This window comes from Wyeomyia smithii, chromosome 3 (genome assembly GCF_029784165.1).
Source record: "Wyeomyia smithii strain HCP4-BCI-WySm-NY-G18 chromosome 3, ASM2978416v1, whole genome shotgun sequence".
Lineage (NCBI taxonomy): Eukaryota > Metazoa > Arthropoda > Insecta > Diptera > Culicidae > Wyeomyia > Wyeomyia smithii.
The window spans coordinates 164,751,989-164,768,806 of record NC_073696.1 but is presented as its reverse complement, the minus strand read 5'-3'; the positions used below and the strand labels follow the sequence as shown (position 1 = coordinate 164,768,806).

General features: G+C 45.8%; 1 protein-coding gene across 1 annotated transcript in view; it reads left to right on the top strand.

Moving 5' to 3' along the window:
* LOC129730681 (uncharacterized) overlaps positions 1-16,818 on the top strand; it is a 413,412-nt gene that overhangs the window by 113,084 nt on the left and 283,510 nt on the right. Inside the window, exons 4-5 of the mRNA XM_055690213.1 lie at positions 15,564-15,688; positions 15,756-15,963. Coding sequence (XP_055546188.1) covers positions 15,564-15,688; positions 15,756-15,963 — 333 coding nt within the window. The remainder of the gene's footprint in view (positions 1-15,563; positions 15,689-15,755; positions 15,964-16,818) is intronic.

Below are 16,818 nucleotides of genomic sequence, written 5' to 3'. Positions count from 1 at the left end.
TTTTTAGCAAAAAACTAGAAATATCTTTAGAGCAAATGAAAATATCAAACCAATATAATCTACTAAATGCGAGGTTTAGCAGAATGAACGAAATCTTAGAACATCTTGAACTATTTCGACGATTATTATTAAAGTTATGGACAAAAAACTAATTTTGAGGACTGTTTCTCGTAAAACTCTATTTCGTCATATCAGACGTACAGATAGAAGATTACATTGTTCAGCAATTCTTTTTCTTATAGATTTTCCTACAACTTTGCTGAAGAAAGCAATCGGGTATTTTGAAAATTAGAAAAAAATATTTTTATTTATCTAACTACTAGGGGGATTGATAAAAAAACCGAAAACGCCAAAAGAAAGGCCTTGTTACATAGAATAAACTTGCTGAAGACACTGGGTACATAAAATCAATATTTTACAGTCAAATCTAAAACGATCACTATTTTTCGAGTTTAGACCACTGTGCGTTGCTCTCTCAACTTGTGAAGCCGAATATATGGCAAAGTCGGCTGTAATGCAGGAGGCGTTTTGGTGGAAGCAACTGCAGAATTTATTTGAAAAAGAAAAACGGATCATGATCCACTGTGACAATCAAAGCGCTATAGCCATAGCTAAGAACGAAGGATATCACCCAGAACAAAACAAATTGACATACGCCATTACTTCATCTATGATGCCTGAGAAAAAGAAGACATCAACATAGCGTACATCAGCACACAGGAGCAGATTGCGTATAACTTAAGAAAACCGTTACCTGCTGCAAAATTGGATCCATGCCGTGAAGCAACGGGAATCCTGAAACCATGAGTTGAGGAGGAGTGTTAGAGTGAATCAAGGCAACTCATGTTTCATATTTAGCTGTACCACAGTTAGAGAAAATACACTATTTTCACTTTGTAGGGGAACTGCTCCATTATTCATCTCAAACAACATGAAAACACAATTGAAAACAGAAAAAATGCATATTTTCTAACTGAATCGATCTGCTAATCCATGGAATGGATTCTTCTTAGTTCACTTTAGATTTCTAATAAAGTAGAATCCTCAAAAACTCACTTAAAAGCTCTAAATTTGATATAATAGTCAGACATCTGCACTCTAAAACTCTTTAAATTCAATCACCTACCTCTGAAAACAAAATCCGCGCATTGTTTTGTACGGCTACAACGGGACGCGTTCAGCAGCCAACCAATATTTTTCTCATCACTAGCGGACCATTTTTTATTTTAATCACTAAACAAAATCACTCACTACACTAAGAATACTTTAATCTTTGAAATGTTCACCTCAAATTCCCGAAAACAAGCTTGAATTAGCAGTAATATATGAGATGAATTTCTACAATTCCTAAATTTCAACTTTATGTATTTTCATCTGTTTTCACTGCCTTGAAGAAAATCAAAGTTGCCAAATCGGTTACTGTTAATACGTACAAATCATACTGAAAATGTTGAATTATTCCGACATAATTGACATAAATGGGCAGCACTGCCGTGGTTACCTAGGTTACCATATTTGCACGTAAACAACTACAGCGGATATCTAGGTAACCTACTACGACAGGCTGCGGCTACGTTCATTCATGATAATGTGATTCATTCATGATTAACAGTGCACTGCAGTGTGATGAATATGAGGGCGTCGTGAGATGAATGATTGAGCAGTGATTTAAGTTTTGAGATGGATATGAAAGCGTTGTGCAAAATGGTTTGTTTTACAAAATTTAGGATAAATCTAGCTAAGTTTACTAAATATACAATACTGAACGATTCTATAAGAGCACGTAAGCGTATTTTGTTTATTTGTTCAATGATTTCATTAAAATTTGTTGTTTAATCCGTGCATTCTTCGTGAATATCGGCCTAATGAGATGAATAATGGAGCAGTTCCCCTATTTAACACACGAGCGAAGATCGCGCCAAATGACTTATGGTCGAATATCGACCATTTTTGATTTGAATGAAACTTTGCACACGCATTTGGCTTAGCAAACTAAGCATTTTTCACCGATGGTGAGATTTTTTTCACCCATGAGTTACATTCTAAAAGGGCGTATGCCCTTTGGCATAGGTTTGATTCGGAGTATTGTAGCCCAGAAACTGTTGGTTGTATAGAAAAACTGTCTGAGAATGAGTTGTAGGGAATTAAAAATGCACCATGAAAAAATATACACTGTACAAAAAAATTTTTTTTTGACCAAAAAAAAAGTTAAAATAAAAATTAAATTTCAATTTAATAAAAAAAAAGTTGAATTTGTTTTTTTTTATTTTTTTTAAACTTGACGTTGATACGCAACTTTTAAAAAAAAGTCCAGGATGGAGAAATGAAAAATATTTTTTTTTATGGTAGATTAATTTTTTTATAAAAATTCTAATTTGAACATTTTTCAAAATATTTGTATTCTGATGATTTTAAAAGATGCAGAGAGTAATTTTGAATCAGAAAGCTCTTGGTAGTAAACATTCTAAAGGCATTGGTTTTCGAGTTATTTTAAATTTAAGCTCGAAAAATTATTTATATTTCGGAAAATACACGTTTTTCCTAATTTGTCCATGGTCCTCCAGCAAAAACCATACGTTCATTGGAATGCTTGATCAAAAATATACAATTCGTTCATTGACAACAAAACGATTGGATAAATAACTCAAGCGCTAAACCTTAGCCTACCTACACGTTCTCCCTTGCCGAATGTTTTATAAAAAATATGTTTGTCGTGCAACACTACCTACTTGTTTACTAATAATAACTGTTTGTAAAGTACGCAACCAATAACTACTGGGTTACCTATTATATCTGTTTTCGTATATAAATACGATTGCACTACTCCAGATGTGTTAGTAACAGTTTGCATTTTGTGAAGATGAATAAAGTGAAAATGAAATACACCAAGCCCAAATGCTGTAAACCCTTTCCTGATCATCGGTGCTCATCAAGCTTACGCAAATTAAACGAAAACGTTATTGCAAAATTAAAAATATTGAACAGACAAACTCATTTTAATACGTCTTTATCAATTTGTGATTCGTGTAGTTATTGGAATGATAGTCAAGCCACCATTCATCCCTTCGTTGTTTATTATTTAGAATCTGCAACACTTAGTAATATCAGCTTCATCATAATATCGAAAGTACTCCATCATGATACTGTTGCGGTTCAGGTGTTCATTGCCAAATTAATGAGTTTTTTTGAAAACAACATAGACTTGAAAAAAAAAGCAATATTAATGTCTGATGGAGCTGCCTCACAATATAAAAATAGAAAAAACTTTGCAAGTTCAAAACAAAATATAACGTCGATGCAGAGTGGCATTTTTTTGCGAATTCTCATGGTAAAGGCCCATGCGATGCAATTGGTGGCATATTAAAACGAATGCCAGGAAATGTAAGTTTAGCTAAAAAACATGAACATCCCATTACAAGCGCAAAAGAATTGTATGATTGGTCTAATAAAAAAAGTAATAAAAATTCATCAAAAATGTCAAAAATGTCATCCATCAAAAAATGTCATTCCATCGTCCAAAGAAGGCAAAGCACTGAAGAAAATCAAGCTGAAGGTTGGTTGGTCGCTATGCCCGCTGGGCATCCTCCAGCAGCCCGATGTTTGCTTCATGTGCTTCGAACACGTGGTTCTGTAGAGGGCCCGACAGGTCCAGCTTATGTCGACGCTGCTGTGGTGCTGGTCATAAAGCGAGGGGCTGCGGGGTGCCTCCCAAGTGCTTAGTATGCACCGGTTAGCGGGACGCTAAGCACGTCACGGAAGGCTCCAAGTGCCCGGCTAGCAAGCTGGCTACGAAACCGCAGGCGTAAGGGTGACGCAATTAAACGTGAACCACTGCTACGCGGCCCAGCAACTGATATACCAAGCAGCCACTGAGTCGCTGTCAGACATAACCATCGTATCGGACCCCTACCGCATCCCTACTGGAAACGGTAACTGGGTAGCGGATAAGTCCGGAATGGCGGCCATATGAACGACAGGCAGGTTCCCGGCTCAGGAGATTGTGTCGACGTCGAACGAGGGCTACGTGGTTGCCTAGGTGGACGGGGTATTCTACTGCAGTTGCCATACTCCGCCACGTTGGTCTACGGAAAGGTTCGCCCAGATGGTCAATCGGGTAACCGTGGAACTAGCGGGCCTAAAGCCGTTGGTAGTGGCAGTCGACTTCATCGCTTGCGCTGTTGAGTGGGGAAGCCGCTGCACTAACCAGAGGGGCCAGATTCTGTTGGAAGCTTCGGCGAAGCCCAACTTAGACCTGGCAAATGTCGGTGTTAAAAGCACCTACAGCAGATACAGCGCGAAATCGATTATCGACGTGACGTTCGGCAGCCCCGGACTGATCACAAACTTTAAGGTAGACAACGGTCACACTAATAGCGACCATCAGTTGGTCAGCTTTAGCGTGAACACGAGGCGGCAAGCGACGAGTAGGGCCAATATCTCAACCACTCGCGGCTGGAAGGCATCGCACTTTGACAACGATGTATTTACGGAAGCAATAAGATTGGACCTCGAAGGGGAGAGGAAACTGGAGTTAGCGCAGCACAAGACTGAGGTCATCGTGGTAAACAACCGCAAACCGGAATAAAAGGCGGCGATCAGTGCCGGTGGAAGAACTATCGCTTTGAAGCGATCCTTGAAGGTCTTGGGGGTAATGGTCGAGGACAAGCTCACGTTTGAGAACCACATCGGCTACGCCTGCAACAAAGCTTCCACGACTATAGCTGCATTATCGCGCATGATGTCGAATAGCTCGGCGGTATTTAGCAGCAGGCTTAAATTGCTAGCTATCATGTCAACGTCCATACTCATGTATGGCGTGATCGAAAGCGTTGGGTTCTTCTAGTTACCGCGGTAGCACCTACAGGCTTAAGTGCCTGAGGGTCGCATGCGCGTTTCAAACTGTATCATACGAGGCATTATGCGTCCTGGCTAGCATGATGCCTATTAGTATCATCGTCATAGTCGATGTAGAGTGCTTCGACCAACGTGACCACGAGAGGTATACGAACCGCCAGAAGGTCAACTTCAATGACCAGGTGGCAGCGGGAATGGTCCAATTCTACTGAAGGTAGATAGACACACCGACTCATCTCGGAGATAGCCGGATGGATCGAGAGGCGCGATGGGGAAGTTAACTTCCCCCTGACACAGATACTGTCAGGCCATGGCTGCTTTAAGCAGTACCTGCACAAGTTTTGGCACGCGGAGTCACCGATGTGCCCACCCGGAAGGAAGAAACCACTGAGCATGTGATATTCGTTTGTCCACGTTTTGCACAGGTAAGGAGTGAAATACTGGCAGTAAGAGGGCCGGATACCACTCCCAAAAAAAAATAGTGGGAAGGATGTGCGAAGACGAGGGTACCTGGAGAGCAGTTAGCACGGCTGCTTTTCAGATTGTTCTTTCGTTGCAAGGCATCAATCGACGGGACAACCATCGAAATGCCAGTGAAGGCTGACCTTGCCTTCACTTAAGCAGCAAAGTCAAGATATTATCGAATTGTCGTGGGGTGCACTAAAAGCACACTCGCCCTTCTCACTGAAGCAATGCCTAACGGCGGTACCAGGGGGAACAGGGTGCGAGAAAAATGGAGAACCGTAGAGTACGAAGTTGACCAACCTGGGCGCTTTCGAATATTGTTGTATTTCGTTGAAGCCTTAGTGCACCAAGCTCCGCCTCTTTCTTTACATGTAGATGTAGAGATAGCAAGTAGAGCATGGCCACCAAGGCTGCCATTGGTGTAGTGCGCATGGGGCTAGTAACGGAGGGACAGGACAGTGAACTTTGTTAAGCTTTGCTTGGGGTGTTACTTCATTCTCTATTGGGCACCACACAAGAGCGGCGTAGGTAATTCTTAGTGGTGCAATATTTATGTAGGACCAGTTGTGGTTTCAACCCCCAGGTTTTACTGAATAGTGTGCTGCAGGCCCAAATTGCTGTTGTAGCTTTTTTGACTACGTAGTCAATTTGAGCCGTCCAATTTAGTTTACTATCCAGAATAATCCCCAGGGGCTTCACTTCTTTACAGAAGTTCAGCAAGGACCTATTCAGTGAGGGAGAAGACAGGGCGTATTTCCTCCGTTTGGTGAAGGGCACGACAACTGTTTTAGTGGGATTAATGTTCAGCCCCTTCTAAGTGCACCAACTCAGTGTAGTTTACCAGGTTGGTAAGCATGCTGATTTTTATGTAGTGGTGAGTTCTTGAGAAAATCATTGCGTATATGGTTATCTGCAATTTTCTCCATCAACTTCATAATAGATGTGAAACTTATAGGCCTGAAAGTTTTAGGTAATGTTTTGTCTATTTCCCCTACCTTCGGTATGAAGATCACCTTGACTTTCCGCCAGCTATCTGGGGTACAACCCAGGATGAAGCTTGCAAGGAACAGATGTATCAGTTCAGGCATTATGACACTATCTGATTTTTGTAAAAAGATGGGTAGAATGCCATTTAGTCCAGGAGACTTCATTGGTTCAAAGGAGCTTAATGCCCAATTGATTGAAGCCTCCGTGTATAGCCTTCGAGAGAGCAGAATCGAGTCGTTGGGCGCTGAACGCCTTGTCCTCGGACGCTGCTGATCCGGTGTCTGCTGTTCGTTTTTGCAAGTTGACCCAGGGAAGTGCGTGTTAATAAGAACCTGTATTACTAAGGTATGACGGCAAGACTACCATCCCCTCTTTTCAACTGCCCTAGACCATTGGTGTATTGGCCGAGATGCAGGCCACCACGGGTCGACGCTTGGCGACCGTCGAGGCCATGCACGCGCTGTGTGACCACCGATGGGTGTGCGATAACATCGATTAGTCCCGGACCGGCAGCGGGAGCTTGCCTAGGGAGTGGTGGGGTTTCGGGCATTGGGCAGTCGATTCCCCGTAAAAGCCACGGCCACCCGTAAGCAGCTTCGACGGAGCGAGTAGTGCCGCTCCCATCACCCAAATGCACTAACCTGCCTATTGGGGCTGATACCAGTAAGGTCCCAATTAGGGGTCTCCGTCCCGTAAAACCTGGCAGGCCTTCTAGTACGTTCCGCGGCCATTGCCTGATGGAAATCAGGCAGGAGTGGGATCAGATGCCCTTTCCTGACTTACGCCGGTCGGGAGGCGTCATAGTTACTCATCAGGGGCTATGACGACCTTCACTAGCCATGACCTCACTGCTCCGGCATAGGCCACCATGGGACCATATAGGCGACCACTTCACCATGACCAAGGATAGCGGCTGGAAGGGGGACTCTTTTAACAACAATGTTTTCTTTTAAAATTAATGAGTAAGAGAAGGTAGCGGAAGGGGCGGACGGGTTAATAAACCCGTTTGCCAGGCGGGGCATCGCCCGGTCTCCACCAAGACTGGCCGATGCCGGTAAAGGCGGCGCACAGGTTGGTACACCTTTTGCGACGCCGACAGGGGAATTCCGAGTTGGGGCAAAGGCGGGCACGCCTAAGCCAGCACCAACCGGAACGGCGAAGACTGGCGGCAAGGTGGAAACACCTAAAACCGCCAAGGAGCGGGAACAGATATCTGAGGCTATTCTACTCTCTGCGGTAGAAAGCCACATGAACAAGTTCCCGAGCGTGGAAGCGGTGTCCGTACAACTTGATGAAATACTCAAGTTCACGGACGAACGTAGCAACATATCAAAAGACTTGAAACAATGTCTTCTGTTGCTACGTATGAATATTTGCAGCGCGAAGTCCGAGCTTTCGCAAGCCTTCAAACGGGCTAACGATGCCGAAAGCAAGGCACTCGCGCTAGAGGCGAGGCTTAACCAGCCTAATATAGGGAGTGCTGCAGCTGTGTCTAAATACACACAAACAGCTGCAGCATCGTTTGCCGAAGTCTGTTCAACTGAACCGACTGGCAAACGTGCGAGGGGCTCTCCGGGGGAAACGGCCCCCAGGACGCAACGAAGGCGGTTGTTCGGTGACAGCCAGGAAGCTGGCTCGTCGGTCCAGTCGGTCAAGAACCGGCAAACGGCGAAGCCACGGATTGGACCACCGTGGTGAATAAGAAGCGGCAGAAGCGGGAACGACGCGCGAAGCGCGGCGACCGCAATAAGAAGCCGCAAGGGGCGAGTAGGCAGAGCAAGGGTGACGCGCTCATTTTCAAGACAGATGCGTCTAAGTACGCTGAAGTCTTGAAGGCCATGAGAGGCGAACCCAAGCTCAAAGACCTCGGCACGGACGTCAGGTCAATTCGTCGGTCACGCACCGGCGAGATGATCCTCGAACTCCGCAAAGAGGCGAAGGGCAAGGGTTGTGCCTATAAAAAGACGGCCCAGGAAGTGCTAGGCGAGGAGGTTCAAATCCGAGCCCTCACTCCTGAAGTGACTCTCCAGCTTAAAAACCTGGACGAGATCACCGAAGGGTGCGACATAGCACAAGCCTTCGAACGAGAGGACGCCAAACACGCCATGGGAGGCCCCAAGTGTCCGGCTGCACGGCCGGCTACTAAGCCGCAGGCCTGAGGGTAATACAGTTAAACCTGAACCACTGCTATGTGGCGCAGCAGTTGCTACACCAAGCGGCTGCTGAGTCGTTGTCGGACGTGGCCATCGTCTCGGACCCATACCGCATCCCAACCGGAAACGGTAACTGGGTATCGGACAAGTCTGGGAAGACGGCTATTCGCACGACAGGCAGGTCTCCGGTTCAGGAGATTGTGTCGACCTCCAGAGAGGGGTACGTTATAGCCAAAGTGGATGGAGTATTCTACTGCAGTTGCTATGCTCCGCCACGTTGGTCTACCGAAACGTTCGCGCAGATGGTCGATCAAGCAACCGTGGAACTGACGGGCCTATGGCCGTTGGTGGTTGCGGGTAACTTCAACGCTTGGGCTGTCGAGTGGGGAAGTCGCTGTACAAACCAGAGGGCCAGGTCTTGCTGGAAGCTTTGGCAAAGCTCAACTTAGACTAGGCTAACGTTGGTACAAAATGCACCTACAGTAGAAACGGTGCCGAATCGATTATCGATGTGACGTTCTGCAGCCCGGGACTGATCACGAACTGGAGGGTAGACGACAGCTACACGAATAGCGATCACCAATCGATCCGCTATGAGGTAGGCGTGCGGAAGCAAGCAGCGAGTAGGGCCAATATTCCATCCTTCTACGGCTGGAAAACATTGCATTTCGATGCAGATGTTTTTGGGCAGGCAATTAGATGGAAGCACGAAGGGGTTGAACTGCTCCCGGATGTGGACCATCTAAATTCAATGCTGTCATGAAGGACAGCTGTGCGACGCCACGATGCCTAGGTCTCGTCCGCCTAGAGAGGGTAGGCCACCGACATACTGGTGGAGCGATACGATAGCAGGCCTGCGCAATGCATGCCTCCGTACAAGACGGAGGATGCAACGCGCACGTTCCGACGAGCAAAGAGCGGAACGCGTTGCCGCATTCAGATCCGCTAAGGCAACGCTTAAGAGCGCAATCAGAGCCAGCAAACGAGCCTGTTTCAAACGACTGCGTCAGTGCCAATTCGAACCCGTGGGGTGTCGCCTACAGGATCGTTGTGACCAAGACTAGAGGTGCGCTAGCCCCGGCCGAACAATCACCAGCGATGCTAGAAACGATCATTCAGGGCCTCTTCCCAAGCCACGAACCAAGTCCCTGACCTCCGGCTGACGAGTCACCACCTACCGTGAGTGACGGCAGCCGTGCAGAGGCTGACGATGCGGTAAGGGTGACGGAAGATGAATTGATCGAGATCGCAAACTCCCTGAAGGTAGGCAAGGCTCCGGGACCAGACGGAATCCCGAACTTGGCCATCAAGACGGCCATCACAGAAGCCCCCGGGTTGTTCAGGGCGGTCATGCAGAAATGCCTTGACGACTGCCTCTTCCCGGACGTGTGGAAGCGCCAGAGGCTGGTGATGTTGCCGAAGGTTGGAAAACCACCAGGTGACCCATCGGCATACAGACCAATCTGCCTGCTGGACACGGCGGGCAAGGTGGTTGAGAGGGTAATCCTCAATAGACTGGTGAAATATACAGAAAGTGAGAACAGTCTATCAAGCAACCAGTTCGGTTTTCGAAAAGGTAGGTCCACGGTGGATGCAATTCTCTCCGTCACCAGAACGGCTGAGGTTGCAATCCAACGCAAAAGGAGGGGCATTCGTTACTACGCGATCGTCACGCTTGACGTGAAGAACGCGTTTACCAGTGCCAGGTGGGACTCTATAGCCTTAGCGCTACAGAGTCTCAGAGTGCCGACGTCGCTGTACAAGATTCTGGGTAACTACTTTCAGAATCGAGTGCTAGTGTATAACACAAACGAGGGTCAAGAGCGTTCCGGTTACCGCAGGTGTACCGCAAGGTTCCATCCTGGGTCCGGTACTGTGGAACGCCATGTACGACGGCGTGTTAAAACTAACACTCCCTCCAGGGGTGGTGATCTTGGGCTTCGCCGACGACATAACTCTTGAGGTCTATGGCGAGTCAATTAGAGAGGTAGAGTTAAAGGCCGCGCTATCAATACGCGTAGTGGAAGACTGGATGCACTCCAGGAAACTGGAGCTAGCGCACCATAAGACTGAAGTTATTATTGTAAATAACAGAAAGTCTGAGCAGGAGGCATCGAATAGTGCCGGTACATGCACTATCACCTCAAAACGCTCGTTGAAGCTTCTGGGGGTTATGATCGACGACAAGCTCACGTTCGGGTAACCACGTCGATTATACCTTCAAGAAAGCTTCCATGGCTGTGGCAGCGCTATCTTGCATGATGGCAAACAGCTCGGCGGTCCGTAGCAGCAGGCGCAAAGCCCTTGCTAGCGTGACCACGTCCATACTCAGGTATGGAGGACCAGTGTGGTCCAAGGTATTGAGTACCTCGTGCCATCGCGGCAAACTCGAGAGTACGTACAGGCTAATGTGCCAAAGGGTCGCGTGCGCATACCGAACAGTGTCGTACGAGGCGGTTTGCGTCCTTGCTGCCATGATGCCCATCAGCATCATCGTCAAAGAGGATGTAGAGTGCTTCGACCAACGCGAAACGAGGGGTATTCGCAACACCATACGGTCATCCTCAATGGCCAGGTGGCAGCGGGAGTGGTCCAACACTACAAAAGGTAGATGGACACACCGACTCATTCCAGAGTTAGCATGCTGGATTAATAGGCGCCATGGGGAAGTAACCTTCCATCTGACACAGATCCTGTCAGGCCATGGCTGCATTAGGCAGTACCTGCATAGGTTCGGGTACGCCGAGTCCCCTATGTGCCCCGCTTGTACGGGTGCGGAAGAAAGCGCGGAGCATGTGTTCTTCACATGTTCGCGCTTCGAGCGGGTACGGTACGAAATGCTGGCAATAAGTGGGATGGACACCACGCCAGAGAATATTGTGCGTAGGATGTGCGAAAATAGGGAAATCTGGGATGCGGTCATCACGGCCGCACGTTTGCAGGGCACCAATCGACGAGAAACCATCGATGTGCGGTTAACGGTTAACTAACTGGCCTGTATAGGCTGCTCTGCTACCCATAGAGGTAAGTGCGAAAAGCACGACGGGCCCTCTCTCTGAAGTAATGCCTAACGGCGGTCCCGGGGAGACCAAGGGCTTTAGCTGTTCAGCTTAGGTTGCTCAGCATGGGTAAAAGCAGACCATTGGTGTAGGGGGATGCCCTCATACTCAAGACGAACGGGTCCAAGTACTCAGAAGTCTTGAAGAAGATGAGGGGGGAAACCCAGCTCAAGGATCTGGGGGCCGAGTGCGGAGTGTCCGCCGATCTCGCACTGGCGAGATGATACTTGAGCTCCAGAATGACGCCAAGAATAAGCGGGCTACCTACAAAATAGTAGCGGAAAAGGTCCTAGGGAAGGAGGTGCAAGTGGGGGCACTTACCTCAGAGGTGACTCTCCAACTTAAAAACCTGGATGAAATCACCGAGGGATGCGACATTGCACGAGCCCTCATAGCGAAGTGCGGGGTGGAGGTAGCTAAGGAGTCGATCCGCCTCCGCAAAGGTCCGGCGGGGACTGAGATAAGTACCTTCCGACTACCGTCGCCGGACGTTAACCTTGCCCTGAAAGAAAGCCAGTTGAAGGTCGGCTAGTCTGTATGCCCTCTGAGCATACTACAGCAACCGGACATTTGCTTACGGTGCTTTGAGGGAGGACATAAGTCCTGGACCTGCTATAGGCTCGATAGGAGCCAGTTGTGCAGGCCATAAAGTGAAGGACCGTGGGGAGTCTCCGAAGTGTGTGGTATGCTCCGGGAAACGGGACGCCAAACATTTTATGGAAGGCTTCAGGTGAGCAGCCGGTAAGCCGGCTGCAAAACCACGGGCGTAAGGGTAACGCAACTAAACCTGAATCATTGCTTCGCGGCCCAGCAGCTGCTACACCAAGCAGCCACTGAGTCGTTGTCGGACATCGCCATCATATCGGACCCCTACCGCATCCCTTCCGGAAACGGTAACTGGGTCGCGGATGTGTCCAGTATGGCGGCCATATGTAAGACGAGCAAGTTATCGGTTTAGGAGGTTGTGTCAACCTCAGATGAAGGGTACGTAGTTGCCAAGGTGAACGGAGTGTTCTACTGCAGTTGCTATGCTCCGCCGCGTTAGTCTACCGAAAGTTTCGCCCAGATGGTCGACCTGTTATCCATGGAGCTAACGGGCCTAACGCCGTTGGTGGTGGCGGGCGACTTCAACGCTCGGGCTGTTGAGTGGGGAAGTCGCTTCACGAATCTGAGGGGTCAGACCTTGTTGAAGGATTTGGCAAAGCTCAAGCTAGATCTGGCCAACGTTTGAAACAAAAGTACTTACAGCAGAAATGGTGCGGAGTCGATCATCGACGTGAAGTTCTCCAGCCCAGGACTGATCACGAACTGGAGGGTGGCTATACCAACGATGGTTACACTAATAGCGACCACCAGCCGGTCTGCTATAGTGTAGACAACAACGAGAGGCGGCAAGCGACGAGTAGAGCCACTACGACCGTCCGCGAGTGAAAGACATCGCACTTCGACGCCGAGGTATTCGAAGAAGCAATGAGAAGAGAGCGCGAGGCGCGCAGCTGGCTCTGCCCGACTGCTGACCAACTAGTTGCCATGCTATCGCGGGCGTGTGACGCCACCATACCTAGGACTCGCCAACCTAGTAATGGGAAGCCACCGGTTTACTGGTGGACGGGCGCGATAGCCGACCTTCGCAGTGCGTGCCTTCGTGCGAGACGGAGGATTCAACAGACTAGTGAGGTACATGGAGGTTGTACACGGTTAGAAGTGCGTCCCAATCACGGAGTATGACGGAGTGTTGAAATGCAAGTTCCCTGTAGGGGTTGTGATCGTCGGCTTCGCAGAAAACATAACGCTGTTGGCTTATGGTGAGTCGATCGAGGAGGTCGAGTTGATGGCCGCGCACTGTATCCGCAAGGTCGAGGAATGGATGCGCTCCATGAAACTGACGCTCACGTATCATGGGACGGAGGTAACGGTTGTGAACAACCGTAAATCAGAGCAACAGGCGGTGGTCAGAGTCGGAGACTGCACCTTCGCCTCAAAGCGATCTCTGAAGCTCTTGGGGGTTATGGTGGCCGACAAGCTCACGTTCGGAAGTCACGTTGACTATGCCTGTAAGAGGGCCTCATCGGCTATTGCAGCACTATCTCGTTATGATATGGAATGTTATGGGTTTATGGCAGCAAGCGAAGACTTCTTGACAGCGTCCATACTTTGGTATGGTGGACCAGTGTGGTCCAGAGCGCTAGGTACTAACAGTTCCGCGTTGAACTGAAGAAGAAGAAGTACCAAGTATTTCCTGTAATGAGTCTAAATCAGAATTAACTCCATTTCCTCTAAAACCAAACCCAGCAATTCTTACGATATCATGATGGAATGTATTGTTCTATTTAACCCTGATAATATCAAATTTATTATATGAATCTTACTCCGAGAATAATTAGCTAGTATACGTTAATTCGTTGTTCAGATAAAAATGAAGGAATATCTTCTAACAATGTTCAAATGTAAAAAGATTCTGAAAAAATCTTAGTGAATTGACAAAAAATTCACAAGCATTCACTGGCTCTTATTTTTCTATAAATTTGTATTTTTAGGAATTTACTCTTTCGATATTGTGCAGGTCACGATTATTTAAAGAATATACTCAGATGAATTCAATTCAGATAAACGAAATACAAATAACGTATAACTCATAACCGTTGCAAAAATGTTCAGTTCTTGTTGACTAATTTATGGTTTTTATGGTAACTATATTCATGAGATAAATTTGTTATCACCATCAGCAGTCGCATTGCAGTTTTCACTTGATGGCACGTGAATAGAAGTCGTGTACCGCTGCAATGATAGACAGCGAGAAACGAGCGGTGCTCTGTTCCACATATACTGTACGGTACTGTTACTTCTACCAGCATGTTTACTTTCAGAACATCAGTTTTTGTTACGCTCTAACAGGTTTAGAAATTTTTAAAGGAAAAGAGTGGTTCCAAACTCTTCGAAAAACCTTTACCATCGAGACATCAAATTAGTTCATGAAAGCAAACATAAAGGGACGGCCCGTTCCGGACTTTTATTACTTTTTTTATGTTGATACAGAGAATATAACTGGGTTGGTGTATATTCATGTCGTCTGCACTTGAAATGCTCGCATAGGTTAGTTGGTGGTAAATTTGTCCTTGAAACTTTTTAGCAATTTTTACCGCTTAGCAATGAAATGAAAGTGTAATACGCTAGATTACAAAATTGTCCAATCTTCTTTCTATGCAACAACATATTGGTGATTGTTATCTTACGTATGGTTATGCTGTTATTAACGTTTGAAATCTGACGAAACATTTTCCAGTTTCATTTCTAATTTTACAGAATGCATTCAAGTATAGAAAACAAAGAAGTAGTCCCATGTTAAAAAGTTCAGCTTTGTTAATATTATTGGTTTTTCGATAGTAGAGTTTACAATTTCAGATTTTGCTGCAGAATTTTTTAAGGACCGACCCAATAAAAATAATGAAATGTTACATATCAAATGTCAACAATGGTAAATGAAATGTTTCAATACTATTATTAAATTTGTTTCAAAGAAAATTTTTCGATATCGACAATTTCATGAACCTGTGCATTTTATGCATCGATCAAAAAGTTGAAGCTTTGACCGCTTTGAGGCACGTGTTTCCAAAATATTATTGAGCTGAAATTTTGCATGGGAACTGTTTTTGCGAAGAAGAAACTTTCGCTAAACGATATTCGATGGTAATTTTTTCGTCAGGTATGTTCCTGGCGCCCTAGTCTACATACTCTATGAGGTCATTTAAACGACAGAAAAACTTATTTTGCAGTGCGCAATTATAAAATTTTTTTCAACATCCGAAAACCAAGCTGATATTTGCAATATACCGATTTCCATATTTTAAAAAGACAAATCACTCTTGTTTTACGTGAAGAGATACTTCAGTAACTACGGAAGCGTTGCATATACCATATTGTATTATGAAATGCGTAGTTTCACAAAAAGGAAAGGTGCTCATTTCGCCCCGTGTGCTTATTATACCCCTTATCTCCAGATATCAGCACATTCATAGTTTCGCGTTTGTTTTTCACATATTTTTAGCTCGTGGATTTGGCATGCGTGTTGTTGGAGGAAAAGCTGGTGCGGATGGCAAACTTTTTGCTTATATTGCTTGGACCGTTCCTGGCGGGCCAGCTGAAAAAGGAGGACTACAACAAGGCGATAAGGTGACATTACATACACTCATCAAATATCATGTTAGATTTCATTGTGGTTTCAATATTTCAATCACAGATATTGGAATGGTGTGGAGCTTCTCTAGTTGACCGAAGCTTTGAAGAAGTTTGTGCTATCATGGATAGAACTGGAGATGTGATTGAATTATTGGTTGAACATGCTACGGATTTTAGAATGTGTGACCTTCTCGATGACGGTACTTCAGGAAACACAAATAATCAGATGAAATCGAACACGGAAATGTCAAATCTTGGATTTTCTTCAGGTAAGAAATAATAATAATTCTAGTACGTTTTAAGATGATAGTACGCCATCGCACTGTTAACTTCTCGAACACCTGACTATTCTGCTTGCCGTGGTAACCCTCACTACTGGCATACATATTGCTTTTCCTGAACCTAATACGATGGATATGCGCTCCAAATTTATAGTAATTGGACATATACTGAGACATTATGAAAATACAAATACGAAATAAAACTAAAATTCAATCCCTCCGACACCTCGAACCAGCTTTAGACGAAGCCTTTTTCATGATACTGAAACAAAAGCGGTGTACGGCTTTCACGTCGACTTTTCGAATGCATCTCTTGGTTTTACCAGCCATGTTACAGTTCGTTGCTCTTCAGATATTTTTGTACATCAAGTAACTTGAAAATTCAAATAAATCTTCGATAGGGAGACACTGAGGCGGATTTACTTTATCCAAACTTATTTCAACGTTTCGTAGATGTAAAGGGTTTTCAGTAAGAGCGCTACAAATGTTTTTTCAGAGAAAACAAAAACGGCTTTGGATATCAATGAAATTCTTTATTCATGAGAAAGTACATTTGATGTCATTATCTATGGAACTCGGTTTTTCTTGCATGGCCCCACTGACACGCTTGTAGAAGTCCAGATGCTGAACCCAATTTTCGACGGTTTTCAAGCATAGATCGGCCGATACTGCCGCAATTTCACGTTCGATATTCGTACGAAGTTCATCAATGGTTGTTGGTTTGTTGGCATAGACCATAGATTTGACATAGCCCCACAGAAAAGTCTAAGTCTCTTAAAGTTGAACTTTTGTTGAGATTTGCAGCTTATTGTACACAGTCTAAACCGCAAAATTTTCGTTTTC